General features: G+C 39.0%; 1 protein-coding gene and 2 long non-coding RNA genes across 5 annotated transcripts; all 3 read left to right on the top strand.

Moving 5' to 3' along the window:
- Positions 1-667: 667 nt before the first annotated feature.
- On the top strand, positions 668-4,411 carry LOC9267745 (uncharacterized). 3 transcript variants are annotated; one of them, XR_010738433.1, is made up of 10 exons: positions 668-791; positions 2,078-2,117; positions 2,335-2,417; positions 2,831-2,920; positions 2,996-3,131; positions 3,232-3,502; positions 3,594-3,678; positions 3,765-3,889; positions 3,978-4,049; positions 4,136-4,411. It is a non-coding gene; the product is annotated as an uncharacterized lncRNA (long non-coding RNA). The 3 variants fall into 3 exon arrangements; XR_010738432.1 differs by lacking the exon at positions 668-791 and having other exon boundaries at positions 1,928-2,117; XR_010738434.1 differs by lacking the exon at positions 668-791 and having other exon boundaries at positions 2,021-2,117; positions 2,339-2,417.
- Positions 4,412-11,505: 7,094 nt separating this feature from the next.
- On the top strand, positions 11,506-12,836 carry LOC136354723 (uncharacterized). Its single transcript, XR_010738435.1, has 2 exons — positions 11,506-11,736; positions 12,619-12,836. It is a non-coding gene; the product is annotated as an uncharacterized lncRNA (long non-coding RNA).
- A 635-nt stretch (positions 12,837-13,471) lies between these two features.
- LOC4352306 (uncharacterized) lies at positions 13,472-19,050 on the top strand. Its single transcript, XM_015765120.3, has 4 exons — positions 13,472-14,101; positions 16,331-16,559; positions 18,330-18,454; positions 18,532-19,050. The coding sequence occupies exons 1-4, from the start codon at positions 13,745-13,747 to the stop codon at positions 18,628-18,630; spliced, it is 810 nt and encodes a 269-aa protein (XP_015620606.1). The 5' UTR covers positions 13,472-13,744; the 3' UTR covers positions 18,631-19,050.
- The last annotated feature ends 16 nt before the right edge of the window (positions 19,051-19,066 follow it).

Raw genomic sequence — 19,066 nt, forward strand, 5'->3', positions numbered from 1 at the left:
CTTTAGATACCATATTAGCCATTTACCAGTCTTGCCATCAACAAATAAATAATACTTATATGTTCATTTTTTTAATATGATGAATGATCAAACATGAAATAACGTTATCTACATTATATTTGAACAAATGATTTTATTCATTCATCATTCATCATATCACACATCTAACGGTGCAAAAATCATCTGATGAGTTAAGATCGGACGTCCCAGATGCGCGCGTGTCGCTCCTCATCCTCTCCCGCACCCCCCTCTCTCTCTCTGCCGCAATTGACGCAATCGCCGCGCCTCCTCCGTATCGGCGCGATCGCGCATCCTCTCCCGCATCTCCCTCTCTTCCGCATTCGCCGCGCCTCCTCCGCATCCCTCCCCTCCGCGTCACGATCAAGCGCCGCCTCCCCTCCTACCGCGCCCTCCACCCGAATCCCTCGCCTCCGCGTCGCCGGTCTGCGCCTGCGGGAGGAAAATAATCCGCCTGCGAGGAGGAACGCCTCGCCGGTGGCTGGCGATGGGGTAAACGCCCGTTAAGGGCGAGCCCGTCCTCCGTCGTCTTCCCGTCGTGCACGGAGGAAGCGAAGCGATATTACCGTTCTTTTCATCGTCTTCTTAGTCTCTCTCCCCTTCTCCGACGGCGAGGTGCTGCTGCCCACATCAGGCGGATCCCATCTCCCATGGCGGTGTCCTGGCGGTCGGCTCCCATGGCGGCGGCGTCCTGGCGGTCAGCTCCCATGGTGGCGGCGTCCTGGCGATCGGCTCCCATGGCGGCGGCATCCTGGCTAGCGGCCCCACCACCGGTAACACGATTTTCCTTCAAATCAGGCCCTAATTTTTACATGGCATATTTTGTGCGATTTTTGGTACAGGCAAAATTTGCTAGAGGAAAAAAAATGTAATTGGCTAAGAGACACCGCAAAAACATGACACAGCTGATGGACACTCCAAAAATTGTGTAATTGGCTGTAGGACACCGGAGGCAATATTTTATAATTTCCGGATCAAAAGAGGGGATATTTTTTTCCAAATGACGAGATTGCCCAACGTGGAAAGAAAATTATATATTCAGAAGAAGAAGACAGGAGACGTACTTGTAAAGATTAATACGTACGTACGCTTAAAGATGCACTAATACAAACATGGCAGATGATAGCTAGAAGATGAATTCATGGAAATGTACGGTAATCGATCTACAGACGCAGCTCGAGGTCCTTCTGCTCGTCGCCGGCGCCCATGGAAGACACGGCGGTGGTGGCGTGGGACGCTCTTGTCCAGGAAAGCATGTCCACCGTGTTGTTGTCACGGTCGTCGCTGCCGAGAGCGGCCATGAGCTGCGCGTGCTCCGTGAAGCGTCGTGCGCCGACGCCGACGCCGCTCCACCACTTGATTGGGCCGACGATGCACGGCAAGGAGCAGAGGCAGACGCGTCTCGCAGTCTCGTTGGTCGCGCGGCCCACCCCGTCGTCGGCGGCGGCCCCGCTGGCCTCGCCGTCGCGCAGCTCGTCGCCAAGGCGAGCCTCCGTCTGCGCCATCGACGCCCATTGCCTCGAGCTGGGCCGCGCGCGGGGCCGGCGGCGGCCACGGCGACGACGTGGAGCGCGGCAGGAAGTAGCCACGCGCAGGGCCGGCGGCGGCGCTCATGGCAGGGGCAATCTCGTCATTTGGAAAAAAAATATCCTCTATTTTGACTCGAAAATTATAAAATATTGCTTCCGGTGTCCTACAGCCAATTAAACAATTATTGGAGTGTCCATCAGCTATGTCACGTTTTTGCGGTGTCTCCCAGCCAATTACACATTTTTTGAGTATTTTGTAGAAAATTTTACCTTTTGGACAAGGAAACTTTTGTCACAGGCCTTGGTGGCGGGTCCACTAACGGGAGTCTGATTAGTGTAAATACCATGCGCTCCTAATCTCTTAATCGCACTCGAAATCCCCTGATTGCGCTCATCCCCTAATCTCGCTTTCCAATTACCACACTTTCTTTCTTCTCTGAATGTATCTCTACATATGCACGAATGGGGGCCTCGGCGGCTTGCACCGCACTGATCTCTTCCGCGTCGGCTGATGGGGTGAACGAACGCAGAGACGTTGCTCCAGTGCTCGATCTAGGCTGCGGACCTAAGGTGTGAGCCCAATCCCCATCCTGGTACACTCATTTGATTGGTTTTTCTTCCACGCACTCTATGAATTCCTTTTTTGCTTAATTCCAAATCAGGTTTTAACATAACTGACCAATATCAACATAATGTTTTCTCATTATCTGTCTATAATAATTTACTGTATTTAGGCGGTCTGATGTTTTTGTTTTTAATAAGATCTAGCTGATTTGGTTTATTTCAGTTAGGTAGAAACAATGCTGAAATTAGTACGAAGCAAAATTAAACCGTCGCTCAGGATCGTCATGCTCTCTGCGACCAAACAAGGTTAGTGATGGAAACGTTCTCTTGTGTCTATTTCATTCAGTTGTGTATAACATCTCTGATAGACTCAAACGATAAACAGTGTGTATCTTTGCCATGAACAGTGCGTAAACTGTTAAAATATTAGCATCTGATAAATGGATGCTACGTGAATTGCTCTATCTGTATTTTATATCTTTGGACAACCGTGTTTCTGTTTTTTTTTAAGGTGGGACCATGTTTCTGTTTTATATTAGCTGGGAAAAGGTTGTGACATTGCTTTTGTGAGTATTACAGATAGTGAGTATTAGACAATCAAAATTTAGAATCCAATCAGAAGTGTAGTGTCTAACAATGTGAATTTACAGATGGGTGTTTATATTCTTGATCATATTGTAGTAATTGTTCTCGCTGCATTTGAAATTGTTTTCGCATAGAAATGCCCCAATGAATCTGAACAGGAAGAGAACACATGCACAACCTGTTCGTGCAATACCCGCTGTGTCCCCAAGACCCGTTGTGCATAGGTAAGTTGTTGATTGAATTGATTAAACTTAAAGTAATAAATTTATACTTTCGTGTGATTGACTGCTTGTCTGTAGGTTCAAGCACTTTGACAATGTAGAGTTTGAAGATTGCATGGTCAATAGAGCGTTTAGTGTTATTGTAATGGTAGATGCCAAGTTCCATTCAGAGGCTCATGGTGATAGGCAATGATTCATTTTGATGAATGCTACTGTAAGTTCCTTTTTTTGTTTTTAATGTGGACAAAATATAAACAAAATTAAATTAAATACTACCGTCGACTAAATATGCAATATGGTTTCTACAATTGTAGGGCTCGAAAATGGAAGCAGTTGTAAGCGGTGAGCTGGCTACAAGGTTTCAAAATATTTTGATTGTAGGACGGAACTACACCATATATGGTGTATATTTCCAGCCTAATTATTGGAAATTAAATTTTCGAGCTATAAAAAGACAATATGAATGCTTCTTCACTAGAAATACTATAGTTGAGTCCTATAACCAACCGCTGCAATTTCCTATCTACCCTAAACAACTCACGGAATTTGGTGAGTTGTCAGCATATTACAATAAGATGTTTGTGGGTAAGTTTTAAAAATTTTCATCTTTATATTATGGGAAAAAAATGACAAATTGTGTTATTAGCAATATGTTGGCTGACACCTTTTTTTTTAGACATTGCTGGTGTTATTGTGTATCTAGGTCCACTTCAATGCGTTTCTAATCGCCTCTACAAAGAGGTCACCCTCGTGGACACGAGGTATGTATTTATACATAAACAAAATCAACCCTTAACTTATTCTTACGTAAATAGTAATTATATGTATGCATTGTTTATATTTGAAGGTGTCAGCTTGTGGTTATTGGAGTTTACGCTAACCATCTGACCACTCACGTGCTGCAATGGGCTTCAACATTTGCTAATAATCACGTTGTTGTGGGAACTATGCTGCAATTGGACCGCACGTATTGTAAGTGTATTAGAGAAAGTGTTGCTACATATGTGCTATATACTTGTTGAATTGAACTACCCGTATAATTACTTCTGGATGAAAGCAGGGTGCTTGGAGTCTTCGGATCATAGCCAATTTCATTTCAATCCAAGTTTTCATGCTCTGAATGAATTACATAGTGAGTATCTCTATAAAGCTTGTTGTTTCCACTGGTCAATATATGTTTAGATGAACTAAGTAATAACTATATATGTGAAAATACAGACTTTCGGTGGTTTGTGGTCAACGGAGAAGTCAACCTCAGTTTTGTCGACCGATATCATGTAACAAGATGGGTTCACATTGCCGAAGTTCTGGATTCAAAGTCTTCGTTCAACAAAAATATTAAGCATGCTTAGTTTTAAGACAATTTTGAATGCTTTGTGCTTTGTGTGCCTATAAGTGCACTGGAATGTAATAATGCTTTATTTAACGCTGAAAAACCATAACTATGTGATTTATTTAACACTTCAATTTAATGTTTAAGGCAGTTTGGGTTCAGTTTAGTGTAGGCCGTAAATCGTGATGAGCAGATGGCTTGGCGGCGCATCGATGATAGATAATTAGATATGCAACCTCTTTGTGTGGAACTCTGGTTGGTGTACTGAAGTACTATACTACCGATGAATAAAGAAATGAGCCAAGCAAGTTAAAGTTCCTTCGGAGAAGCTTGTCTGCTTCTTTCTTTACTATTCATTTTTCAGACAGATCCTGATACTTCTCCATCTCTAAATCATTTGACATGTGTTTATGGTTTACTGTATAATCTTGCCTGGACTTACAATTTTAGGTAAGTTTTTATAATCTACCCAATATTAATTCTTTTGCTCATGTTTTAAACATTTATTGTACATATAGACTGATACTAGATTTGGTTTAAGTCCGATGTTCCATAAGGATATATATCTTGCGGGGTCGGTTGGTAGTTGGTCGAAAATCCATTATGAAGTTGCAAAATACAAATCGGTACGCTGGCTATCCTTTGTTCTTATATGAATGTGTTTTTTTTATATTATTTTGACGGTTGACTTTTTCCATATTCTTATACCAATATATCTTGGTCATACTGGACCAAGAAAGCATAACACTATCTTCTAGACCCTAATCCACTAAATCCAATGTATGAGAACAACCCAACTATGAGATATACCAAAAAATTATTAAAAGATACCGACTACTTCAACAGAGCCATGCTTGTGGCATGTCCTGGCTCTAGGTGGACTGAGGATATCGACATGTGGCGCCATATATATATGTCACAAATCCGGTGGCTGACTCGTAAGTTTTCTTCTAAAAACTTGTTTGATCCAATAAATTTATTTGTCTGACGCATGGTACCTAACTATTCAAATTTCATAGGAATTTGTCGGGTTGTCTCGTATATCTTTTCATGCGATCCGGGAATAATGGAGCACTTCATTTGCCGTCTTTTAAGGTCATTCTGACTAGCATTGGGCATTTAGAATATTATATTTTATTTTATAATATAGTTATTTATTTTTATAAACAAATGCACTTGCAGAATGTTGACGAGCTAAGTAAACAATTTTTTGCTACATCTATTGATGTACGAGCAAAATATGTGCGAAAGCAACATTCCTAGCGGCACATGAGATTTTCTTCAGTGTATCCCTCTCCGAAAGGGGGGGAGAGGGGTCGGGTGGCGTGCTGAAGTCGCGGTGATCCCGAACGGTGTGGTTGTGTTCTGAAGTCGCGGAGTTCCCGAATCTTTGATCGGTTGCCCGAAGTCGCGTTGCCTTGTTGAGCCGCAGAAGGCGTTTGTCGGCATAATTCGTTGACTGGGCACTTATCAAAGGCAAAGGTTGAACTTAATTGTGGGAAATATTCCCTGCCGTTGACTGGAATACATCATATCCAAATAGGTTGATCATAATTGTGGGAGATTTCCCCGCCGTTGACTGGTAACTACCTACCTATCTTCCTATCTTTCGTATAAGATGTCTTGGTTGGTTAGATCACGAAGAGCCACTGATCAATCTGTAGCCTCGTGCAGTAGCGAGAAGTCTGTTGGCACTATGTCGATAAAGAATGCTTCATCTATATCTTTTGAGGATATTGAGAAAAGTATTTCCAACTGGAAGATCCCTAAGGTTAATATTAAGGAAATATATCATGTAGGTACTTTTTCGTTACTTAGTAACTACTATATTAAAACAATCGAAAAAACTATTCCAATTAGTTCTTTGCATGAAACCCTGCATCTTCTTTCAGAAAGAGAAATCAATTCTATAAGAGCTAAACATCAATATCACTACCTTCACTTTGGTCTTATACAAGTTGCTATCAGATCCTTGACTAGAAAGGGTTTGAACGTCTCTGTTCTGGCTTGTCTAAGAGATTGCAGAAATAAAAGGTTCAAAGATTCCTTACTTGGCATGGTGGAAGCCAGCCTTAGTAATGGTCCTGTTTATTTTAATACCTTTCCCGATTTTTCTGTATCTCTCTCAGACAAAAATATCCATAAAGTTCTCACTCTCAACTTACAAACATCTGGTTATGATCTAGAACCAGGGAGTGAAAACATCTCCGTTACCTACAGAGTTTACTACAAAGCCATGACAACTTTAGCACCTTGTGCCAAACATTATACACCAAAAGGCCTAACCACTCTCCTTCAAACCAATCCTAATAACAGACATACTATCCCCAAAACCCTGAAATGGGATGAGATCACCCTGCCTGAGAAATGGGTTTTATCTCAAGCTGTTGAACCTAAGTCTATGGATCAGTCGGAAGTCGAATCCTTGATTGAAACACCAGACGGAGATGTTGAGATAACATTTGCTTCAAAACAAAAAGCCTTTCTCCAGTCTAGACCTTCTGTCAGTCTAGATTCTAGGCCTAGGACAAAACCTTAAAATGTTGTCTATGCTACCTATGAAGACAACTCCGACGAACCTTCAATCTCAGACTTCGATATCAATGTTATCGAGCTTGATGTTGGCTTTGTTATTGCTATAGAAGAAGATGAATTTGAAATTGACAAAGAATTGCTTAGGAGAGAAATAAGACTCCCTAAAAATAGAACTAAAACTAAAAGATATCTTGAAGAGGTTGATGAATCATTCAGAATGAAGATAAGAGAAGTTTGGCATAATGAAATGAGAGAACAGAGGAGGAATATTTTCTTCTTTGATTGGTATGAGAATAGCCAGATTATACATTTTGAAGAATTTTTTAGGACCCAGAAGAAAGGAAAGGAGGTATGTAATGAAGAGAGAAAACAAGAACATGACAAGTCAGTAATTAAGGTCTTTTCAGATTGTGGGACAACCAGTGAAACGCATATTACTTATTCTCCTTTTAAACTTACTCAACAATCTCAGGATATCATAGGAAAAAATTGTTTTCCAGAAAGCACTTATGAGAAATCCATAGAGAATAAATTCCTAGGATATTTAGTAGAACAACAGAAAACTCAAGATCTATCCCCTGAACAACAAGATTCCAAAACAATTCCTATGGAACCCATTATTCTAAGAAGTCATGAAGAGCCTTCTTCCCACTCTCAATTTGAGGAATCTAGACCTCAATCTGAAACTTATCTTTTGCCTTATTCTTATCCTATTACAACTATAATTATTCCAACTGCCACTCCCAAAGATAAGGTAGTCAAATTCTTTGATACTAATGACCAGATGTCTAATTCCTTGACAAAAATTCAAGCGTCATCTTACAATAAATTGATGCTCCAAAAAGAAGTTTCTTCCTTGAATAACAAAATCGACTCTTTGGTAAACAGAAACTTCGAGAGTTATATTACCAGAATCATCGATACCTCTTTCTACAACATAATCAATGATCCTAAAGGAATTACCAGATCAAAATTCAGATTGTTCCATAATGTTCTCTTCTCCAAGATCTATATCCAACCCAATCCAAATAAAACACTTTGTTACCATTCTCAAACCGAAAACTCCTTTAAAAGAAAATCTCAAAACCAAATCTCGGCTAAAGCCCTATGCGCAAGTAATAAAATCTTAGTCCATAAGCAAGATCTTTTTGGAAGCATATTTGTTATTTCTGATATAAATCAATTTGGCACTATTAATCCTGAGGAAGAAAGGACCAAAAGAAAACTTAAAATTAATGACCTCTTCCAAGAACAAAATTATACTAAAAAGGAATTGAGAGACTTAAAGGGAAAAATTCGAAGTCTAGAATTACAAAATAATAGTTGCATGGGCCAAGATGAAGAGGTTGTCAACCCCATCAACAGTTATGTTAAGCAGAAATGGTATGCAGAAGTAAGGTACAAACTCAATGATGGATTCCAATTCAGTTATAAGACTTTAATTGATTCAGGAGCTGATGTGAACTGCATTCGTGAAGGTATTATTCCATTCAAATACTTTGAAAAATCCTCCCATAAAATTCATGCTGCAGATGGAAATTTACTAAAAGTCAATTACAAAATCCCTTCTATTCATGTTTGCATAAATGGAGTCTGCATTAAAACTTCCTTTTTGCTTATAAAAAAACTAAAGCAAGGAGTTATTTTGGGAACGCCATTCTTATCCCTAATAAAACCCTTTATTGTTACTGAAAAAGGTATCCAGTTTAGAATCAGAGACAAAAATGTTAAGTTAAAATTTTCTTCTAAACCCGAGCAAACCATGTTAAACTATTTAAAGGAGATCATCACACAAAAAGAGCAATTTGTGAGTGACATATCTTCTGAAATAAAAAATGCTAGGATTTCCCAAACCCTTAATGATCCAAGGTTTCAAGAAAAAATTATACTGTTAGAAAAAAGGTTCATAAAAGAGATATGTTCTGATTTCCCATCAGCTTTTTGGCATAGGAAAAAGCATGTTGTAGGTCTTCCTTATGTCTCTAATTTTAATGAAGATAAGATTCCCACTAAAGCAAGGCCCATTCAGATGAATAGTCGACTTTTAGAAATTTGCAAGCAAGAAATAAAAAACTTGCTAGACAAAGGCTTAATAAGGAAAAGTTCCTCTCCTTGGAGTTGTGCAGCCTTCTATGTAGAAAATGCTGCTGAAAAAGAACGAGGAGTTCCTCGGCTAGTTATCAATTACAAACCTCTCAATAAAGTTCTACAATGGATAAGGTATCCAATACCTTATAAGCATGACTTAATACGAAGGATTCAGGGTTCAAAGATATATTCTAAATTTGATATGAAGTCTGGGTTTTGGCAAATCCAAATAAAAGAAGAAGATAGATATAAAACTGCCTTTACTACTCCTTTTGGTCATTATGAGTGGAACGTAATGCCGTTTGGTTTAAAAAATGCTCCTTCTGAGTTCCAAAAAATAATGAATGAGATTTTCCTTCCCTTTACATCCTTCATTATAGTTTATATAGATGATGTTTTAATATTTTCCCAAGATGTTGACCAACATTGGAAACACCTTAATATGTTTTATAAAATTATAGTTCAAAACGGTTTAGTAGTCTCTGCTAAGAAAATGAAACTTTTCCAAACTAATGTTCAGTTTCTCGGTTATAAAATTCAATATGATCAAGTCCAACCAGTAGCAAGAGTAATAGAATTTGCAGAAAAATTTCCGGATGAGATAAAAGATAAAACACAGTTGCAAAGATTTCTAGGGTGTTTAAACTATGTCTCCGATTTTTATAAAGATCTTGCAAAAGACAGAAAGATTTTAACCGAGAGGTTAAAGAAAAAGCCTCCAGCTTGGACAGCTAACCATACTCAAGCTGTTAAAAAGATCAAAGGTAAGGTCAAAACCTTGCCCTGTCTTTATATTCTAGATCAAGATGCCTTCAAAATTATCGAATCAGATGCCTCAGATCAGGGTTATGGAGGAATTCTTAAACAAAAAAAGGATTCCAAAGAGCAGCTGGTCAGGTTCACCTCTGGGACCTGGAATGAAGCTCAAAAAAATTATTCAACCATCAAAAAAGAAATATTGGCCATAGTAAAGGTCATATCAAAATTCCAAGGAGAATTATTGAATCAAAGATTCTTGCTGCGTATAGATTGCAAGGCAGCAAAAGATGTCCTCCAAAAGGATGTAGAGAACTTAGTCTCCAAACAAATCTTTGCCAGATGGCAAGCAATATTATCATGCTTTGACTTTGAAATAGAATATATCAAGGGAGAATTAAACTCCCTACCAGATTTCTTATCTCGTGAATTTTTACAGAGCTATGGCACCTAAAAGGAACTTATCAGCCCAAGGGAGAACTACAGAAAGTTCACCAAATAAGCATAAATATAATGAACTAGGAAATATCATTCCTAGAACCCCTACAGTTCAAGAAAAGTATGGGAATAATTCATCTTATATCCTCAATATAGAGGAAGTAATTCTGCCATTAGAATTTGGAGACTCTGATCTCAATATTATCAAGATTATGGGAAAGTATTTCCCACAACACCAATATTTTATCCCTGAATATCCAGGGAAAGATCAAAATTATTACGAGACCATATTATGCGAGACAAGAAGTGCACAGATATTCCATACAAGGAATGGTGATGAATTGGGATTCACAAAATTATTGATCCAAAAAATTATAAGTATCGATGATTGGGATAAATCATCAAATCCTTATGTAGCCAGGACTATATATTCTACATCCTGTGCAAATAAAAGATATAACTATTGGGATTATCAGAAGGCCTGGGAAAGAGTACTCCTCGTACAAAATTCCCAGATGAAGCATTCATGGTTTATTCGCTTCAAAGAAGGATGTGAGGAGATACCACTGTGGTTTTTCAGTAATTGGTGGCTGAAAGCAGGGGCCATTCCTGAAATCCTACCACAAGAAATCATCAAAGTTATTACACAAGAATCAAAAAAGGATCTCAAGGAATATCCTTTTATCCTTATGCAATTTTGTGCCGAAACAGGGATGCCTTGGATACTAAAATGGGACCTCAATATTCAAAGAATGGAGTTCCCAGCAACCTTAAAGCGAAACTATTATGCAAGATGGTGGGATAAGTTTGCAATCACACCAATAATTGAAGGAAGAAAGTTTCGAGCCAAAAACAAGAAATCTCATGTGGCTCAATTAAAAGAAGATATAACAAGAGAATTATTAAAGGCAAGACCCGAGTTGACAAAGGGAGAATTGCAACTTCAAGTATATGAAACTATGTTTAAAAGATTGGAAGAATCACCAAAATCTAGTTCTACATGCAGAAGTCTAGACGAAGATTTGGTACAATGCAGCCAAATTAAGCCATCTTCGCCAATACCTCCTTATTACTCAATTAAGCAAGATAATGATTTAGATGAAGGAATATCAGATTTCAATCCAACACACATCTAGTCAAGATATGACGACAGATCTTGTCACGAAGATAATGAATAAAGATCTTGTCATCCCCGACAAAGATCACTATTCAAGATAAGGAATCTACACTATTCCAGATAAGATAAGTCTATGGTCAAAAGGCGATATTATGACATCTTTATTGAAGGTCAAAAGCGTCATCATCAAAGATTCTCTCCATGAAGTCTAAAGGGATATCATGAACTCTTTGAAGTCAAGAAGAGATATCATGAAGATTCTCTACCGAGCACTATATAAGGGGCTCACTATCACATTTCAGAGGCATCGCATTCCACACACAACACATCTCACTCAACCGTTCCTCTCACCGCTCCACCAGCCATCACACTCCACTCCACTCCATCTAAGTGTTAGTACTATAGTATAACCTAAATAAAAGACTCATGAGAGTCTAAGTGTGAGAGTCTATGTAAGAGTCTTTGTGAGAGTCCTGTACCTGTATAATTACGAACGTGTTGTACCAAGTCCTTGGTGTAATCTTCAGAAGGAACTACCTTCAACCTATCAAGGTATATGAATGAACACCTGGACCGTTCTATATAAACCTATTATGTTCTAAATATCTAATTATATATATATATATGTGTAACAAATGCTTTATTTTGTGCCCGCAACAAATAATGGAATAACTCTATACTTCCTTAACATATTTTTATGCGTATATTGCCCTTTTATATTGTATACTTAAGTGATTATATATAATTAAGTCTTGTAAAGTTTTACTGTGCCCACGTAATATGATAGTACTGCACCTTACATAAAATATATTTAATGTACAATATGAATTTAATTAAAGTTCAAATGCACAGATTATATAAAAATATTTTTTGGTAACATGAAATTTTTTAAAAAATACATACAAATAGAATTGCACCGTAGCGTTTAGCCTGCAATTTTTTTAAAAATGGAGTTGTTCCTCGTTTACCCTGCAAATCTCTATAAGTGAAAGTTCTTTCCCAAAATATTTCTACCATGTGCCACGTCATTGAATAAATATTGGCCATATGATTCAGAAAAAAACAAAAAAAAAAGAGAAAGAACCGTAGCCGTTCGATAATGGTTAAAAATATCGTGAAGGAAAGAAACGACTAGAGCCGTCGAAAGAGATCCAATCCCACCGCTACGGTCGCTTCTCGTGCTTTCTTGGTAGTCGATAAAATCACATTGTTGGCTTATTCGCCCTGTTCGAGAACGGGAGATAAAGTTTTAGTTTTCTGTGGCATACTTTAAATTGCTAAACGGTATGTAAAAATTTTATATATGAAAGTTATTATTCTAAAATATTATATTAATCTATTTTTTAAGTTTGTAATAATTAAAACTCAATTAATCACAAGTTACTACCACCTCGTTTTACGTAAAATACTTAATATTCATCTTCGTCATTTCAGGAGATTCAAACAAAGCTTTAATCACACTGCTCCATTCCGCCGTGCTGAGGCAGAGCTATAAACACATGTCGTGAAGATAATATAAACACATGTCGTGAAGATAAAAGAGGAGAGAGACTTCTAGCCAGCTGTAGTACGGATTCTTAAACATAATGTGTGTATGACATGTGGGACCATGCATATAATAGTGTAGTATATGTTTATAGGTAACTATAGTATGAGTTGTCCATTAAATCGACTATAGATGATTTGAAGCTAATAGTTGACTCTACTATTAAATTTGCTCTTAGAACATGTGTTAGAGCAGGTACAGCAGCAGATTATAAGCCAGCTATAAACATATTTTAAAGAGAAAATGTTTATATTTTAAAGAGAAAAAAGAGGAGAGAGAAGAGCAGCGGGCTACATATCTGTGGCCAGCTGTAGCACGAACTCCAAGACGTAATATGTGTATGACAGGTGGGACTAGGTATTAATAGTATAGTAAGCAACTATTGCATGAATTGGCTATTAAATTAGCTATAGATGTTTTGGAGTCAGTAGTTGGCTATAGACTGCTCCTTCCGTCCCAAAATAAGTGCAGTTTTGCACTATTCACGTTCAACGTTTGACCGTTTATCTTATTTGAAATTTTTTTATGATTAGTATTTTTGTTGCTATTAGATGATAAAACATGAATAGTACTAAATATTTTTAAATTTTTCACAAATTTTTCAAATAAGAAGGACGGTCAAACGTTGGGCACGGATATCCATGGATGTATTTATTTTGGTACGGAGATAGTATTAAACTTGCTCTTAGGAAACGTATTCATGGGACGTGAATGTGCCGTTGTTGTGTGTGTTCATGTGCCTCTGTACACATCAGACACATATTTTTGGCATAAAGAAAAATAACCTAAAAATAATAATAAAAAACACATTCCAAGTTTAGAGGACCGACCACCGCCACGTGGCAGCACGGCCGATTTCCCCTCCCCTCCTTTCTTCTCTCCCACGCCCTTCCTCCTCCAAACCCTCCCCTCTAAACCCTCGCCGCAAACGCAGGCCATCCAACCAACCCCCCCCCCCCCTTCCCCTCCTCCTCCTCCTCCGCCGCCGCCGCCGCCGACGACGACGACGACGAGATGCCCCCGACCGGAGCGCTCCACGCCGGCGGCCGCCACCTCCTCCCGCTCCGCCGCGCCCCGGGTGCGGCCCAGCAGCCATGGTCCCACGTCCGCTCCCACCTCATCTCCTCCTCCAAGCGCCCCTCCCCCTCCCCCTCCCCGCCGCCGCCGCCGCCCCCGCCGCTGCCGGTTGCCCCGTCTACCTCCGCCTTCGTGCAGACCGCGGGCAGGAGGAGCGGGGGCGGGGCCGGGGCCGGGGCCGCCGTCGGGTCCGGGGTGGTCGCGTGGTACCTCGGCTCGATCGAGGCGCGGCCCGTGCTGACCAAGAGCGTCACCGCCGCCGCCATCTTCACCGTCGCCGACCTCTCCTCCCAGGTGGGTGTCTCTCGTTCGCTCTCTCTCTCCCAGGCGTTTGTGGCGCAGGAGTTTTGGATCAGTTAAAATGTTGCTGATGAGAGGAAATGCTATTGCTTTTATTAGTATAAGTCGTTTGTATTGAATGCAATTTCGATCGTGTATCACGGCCTTGGTTCTTTTCTGATTGTAGAAAGCGCTAAAGAATCAATTTGTGTGTTATATGTTGTGGGAAGTGTGATATATGTTTGTTAAACATACAATGTGCCAATGTGATGAATACCTACAATATCTATCTGGATTAGTATTGGTGTTTAGAGGATTGACTGAATAAGATTGTAGGAAGGGACCAGGTAATTGATTCGAAAGCTAAACCTGAGACAGTAATGGGGATCAGAATTCCATTACAAATTTGAGTCATGGTACTTAATTGCTTCTGTTGTGCGATTGCTTACAAGAGATTCACACTAGCCATGTATCTGCCAGCCTGATATTGGCTGGTAAAGTTTGCAGTGGGAATTATGTTGGACATTATGGTTGGAAATCGGAATAATGGTCGCTTGAAATACCTGTATTGTGTATGTACAAAATGTAAGACAATGGAACTTGTCGGAATATAGAACAAAAGTAACGAAACTTTGTAGAAATTTACCGGTTTGTGTTATTGGCTTGTGATTTTCTTGTGTTCCATACATTCTGATCCATATTTTTGGGCTTTGAACTGTTATAGGTATTGCATATTTTATAGTTGGGATGTAATAGTTAGTATAAATCTGCTGATATCTGTAGTACTCATCATTTTTAAGTTCAAATGAGTTTATTCATTTAAAAAGTTTATAAAAATATATTGTACTGCACTATTGGCTAAACCCCAAAACTCAAAGCACTCCCAGGATGATTCCCAGGTTACATTGACCTCTCAGGGAAGAGAGAATACTTAGACTAGGAGTATGTACATTTTGGGGATGTAGCTAGATCTACTTCATGATATAATGATAACAGTGGTGTCCTCGTATAGTTTATAGAGGTGCTAGATGAGTACTCCATCTGAAAGGAAATAGAAAACATAGCAACTAATAATCCTAATCTCCTATAAATCAATACTTCTGGCTTCATTAACAACTTCATTTACCTGATCTCTTTGCCTCATTAGGGCCTTGGCCCATGCCCATGACATAACACTACCATTGCCTTCTGTTGTGTCGGGTGAGATTTGATTGAGGGTGATAGCTTGCCTGCAATTCCGATTGTCGACTAGATCATTCCACAGACCACAGTGGTCCTACCATGTGGGCTTCAGCGACTGCAACACAAGTTTTACCCCTGTTATGCAGTCCAAAGCATCACCCGAAGCCATTATGCACTGGTTGGGCACTAAGGCCCAATGGCTGAGCCAGCAACACTATTGAGTCCATACAGCAAAGAGAGAAAGCCTGAAAGGTGTTGAACTTTTAGTTGATCCTCAAGGGTTCACCAATACCATGCTTGTTTATATAAGAAATCGTATGCTCAAATTATGCACCAGACAAAACATTGTAATAAATCTAGAAGACAAAATATCTGTCGTATTAAAAAATGGTGTGCATGTAATTAAGCCAGGCTCATTCTCCGGGATGAAGCAGTAGGCCAGTATCTGCGTTTGATCCTATTGGTATTATTTTATTGTTTTTGTAGAGGGTAGCACTTCCATAAATGTTATGAAGAGAAACCTTCCAGCTGTTTCTAATTCTTGATTACCTACTAAATATGGGGTTCTGTTGTATAAACCATATCATCCAGCATGTTATCCTTGTAAGAGCTTTTGTGCTAATCAATCATTTGCAGTGTTTATTATTAGTAACCTACGAAAAAAAGTGTCACCAATAATGGGTGGCACATGTCATTAGCTACATAATATGGCGCAGATGTGCATCATTCTGAAAATATGTCTTGATTTACATGTCTATGGAAATTCCTCCTGGAATTTGATGAAATTCCTGCCTTTCAAACAGGACCTTAAGTTAGATAGGTTTCCTGATCCTGTTTATATTAGAAGTAGGATACATGATTAATATTATGTGTAAGAGGCTTATTTTATGTTGTGTCCTGTCATACTTTGATCATTTAACCCGTATTATTTAGGCTTCTACCTTTTATTTATAACGTTTTTGTTTTTCTTGGTTTCTATCTTCAATTTACAATGTTCTTGTTTTGCTTTACTATGTCAAGTCATGTGATTCTTTTGTGTTTTTTGCTATATTGCCTCATCAGATGATCACACTTGGCCCTGAAGATTCACTTGATCTAGTTAGGACTCTGCGGATGGCTAGTTATGGGCTGCTGATCTCAGGACCTTCCTTGCATATTTGGTTCAACTTTGTCTCAAAATTGCTCCCCAAACAGGACGTAATGAACACCTTCAAGAAGATGTTTCTTGGGCAAGCGGTTTATGGACCAATTATTAATTCAGTTTTCTTCTCATACAATGCAGGATTGCAAGGTATGATGCACATGCCTCTGTGAACAAACTTGGATTCTTTTCTTTTTCCGAAGAACAAACATTGATTCTTAAAAACATCTATTTTTTCTCTGTTTGGTGTTTATGTGCCTTTGCATGTGCAAATCGTTGATAAGAAATTAAGAATTTAATTTAGGCTTCCTTTGACTTGTTTCTATAACTCTTACCTTAAAGTGCTACACTGACCTGTTAACTACTACCATGATGCTTATGCTGACCATGGCTGAAAACTCTATTTTGATAAAATGTTAGTAAACTACTGATTGAGAGTTGAGACTGCAGCATATAGGATATGACATGATCGACCTGCTACCTTTTGTAGTTTTTTTTTATTGGCGTTCAATGGTGAGGTAAAGAGCTAAGGATATGAGATTATGATGCATTCTTCAGACTCCCTATCCTGTCCAATGAAAATAATATAAGAAAAAACCTTTAGAGGCATTAATCTTGCTAGTTGCTACACGAGCGGTCCAGTATTGCTCAGTAGTACACTCTCTGATGCAGTGGCCGTTCTGTTTATATGGTTTCTCATTTCTGTAAGGTGCAACAATTAATGTCTTGGGTAGAAATCACCAACATTGCGCATGTTAGCTATAAATTTTCTGTCTCACTGTCTGTATTGTGTGAAACAAACAAAAATATCCATGTGACAACAGGTTTGCACTTCCGTTTAACACGGTTTTGTTGGTTAGGTGTCTTGAGTGGCAAATGACTGAAGACAATATTTAATGTCCATATTTATCTGATTAGGTCAGGACCTTGAGGAAACTGTTATTTGGTTAGATCCTGTGTCAAACACTTAACATGGTCAACAGGTGACTAAAGTTTTAGCACCATCCATGTTGTATGCTTTGATTGCTATCTAGTGTCACAATCACTCCTAAATTGAAAAAAAAGCTTTGTATGATGAAATGCAGCTGCTTCCACATGCTGATATAGGCCCTGTTTGGGGGAGCTTGTCCCAGCTGCAGCTTTTGCCAAAAGCTACTTCTGCTAGAAGCTGCCCCAAACAGTCCACAGCTTTTTGAAAAATGAACTAAGAAGCCAGAAGCTGGAGAAGCTGGGTTTCAGAGCTTTTCCAGATTCTCAGAAGCTGGCTACCAAACAGCTGCTTCTCAGAATCTAAAGCTCCCCCAAACAGGCCCATACTCTGTAGATGTTTCAGTTTCAATTTTGCGTCTCATTCATGCATACCTTGATGCATTGTGCATTGAGGTTCTGTAGATTGCTAAATGCAACTAAGGTGAAAAATCAAGACCAATATATATTTACATGAATGGATGTGATTGATATATAAAATGAACTCAGGTAGCAGTATAAGATCCAGTAGTAAATTGACTTATAGCACATCGTCATGTACTGTGAAATAAAGTTGAAATTTCCCATATGATCCCAGATTCAGATTAGAAAAATATAAATTTAGCAATGTACTTAGCAAAAATTTGTAATTGAAATTTGCAAGTTGATAACTTTAGAGTACCACCAGTTCATTATAATCTTTCCTTTTTGAAGTAGTCATTTCAAGTGAATTCCTTGAAGTCTCTGATCTATCGATTTAGGATAAGGTTGCGTGCACTATACATTTATTACCACTATGTACTGTTTAGCATGATGGGAGAAGCTATGTTCAGATAGGCTTAGATGGAGTACACCTTTCCCACTATCTTTATCACATAGAAATTTTTCTTGTTGAAACTTTTGTAGCAAGCAAGCTCCTGTGTGCCCTAATTGCTTGTTTGATATGATTCATAGGTGAGACCATCCCAGAGATCATGGCAAGACTGAAGAGAGATTTAATCCCGACCATCAAAAGTGGACTTATATACTGGCCACTTTGTGACTTTATCACTTTCAAGTTTATCCCCGTTCATTTACAGGTAACATCAATTTCCCAACACTTGTACCTATTTGAACACATTATCTCATTCTGAACTGAGTTTTTTTTTCCCCGCAGCCGCTAGTGAGCAATTCCTTCTCGTTTCTTTGGACCATCTACATAACATACATGGCTAGCTTAAAGAAAGCAGATGTTGATGTGACCACGAGTTCATAATCAGAGCTGAATGAACTCCATGTGTCGATTGTGTTAACTATTAGTACTTTTGCAAGATGGTCTTCACAGGAATTAACTGGACTATGATGCGGCTGGCTATATCACTATCTGCTCCTCTCAATGGGAGGCTAGAAACAGAGATGAACTTATCCCTACCTATTATTTCTTTAGTGGTGTATAGTGTCCACTAAACCTGCTTCCTCTTTTTTCCCATTTTTTTTTATTTTGGCCTGAAGGCCTTTTGTTTGGATGATAGAGGAAACCCATACTAGGCATTTATTCTATCTTTCCGGGTTTCTCATTCCACGGCTCAGAAGCCAAGCAATTTTCACCAAATTTACTGTAACCAGCTATGGAGGTGTAAGGTAATTTTGTTCTTTTCAGTAAGATAAGTCGGACCGAACAAGGTTTATGCTCCAACATCTTTTACATATGA

Source organism: Oryza sativa, chromosome 12 (genome assembly GCF_034140825.1).
Source record: "Oryza sativa Japonica Group chromosome 12, ASM3414082v1".
Lineage (NCBI taxonomy): Eukaryota > Viridiplantae > Streptophyta > Magnoliopsida > Poales > Poaceae > Oryza > Oryza sativa.

Excerpts from the sequence above, each read along its gene's own strand:
- LOC4352306 (XM_015765120.3), top strand. The coding sequence starts at position 13,745 with ATGCCCCCGACCGGAGCGCTCCACGCCGGCGGCCGCCACCTCCTCCCG. Across the intron at positions 14,102-16,330 it reads TCGCCGACCTCTCCTCCCAG|ATGATCACACTTGGCCCTGA; the intron begins GTGGGTGTCTCT and ends TTGCCTCATCAG. Across the intron at positions 16,560-18,329 it reads ATACAATGCAGGATTGCAAG|GTGAGACCATCCCAGAGATC; the intron begins GTATGATGCACA and ends TATGATTCATAG.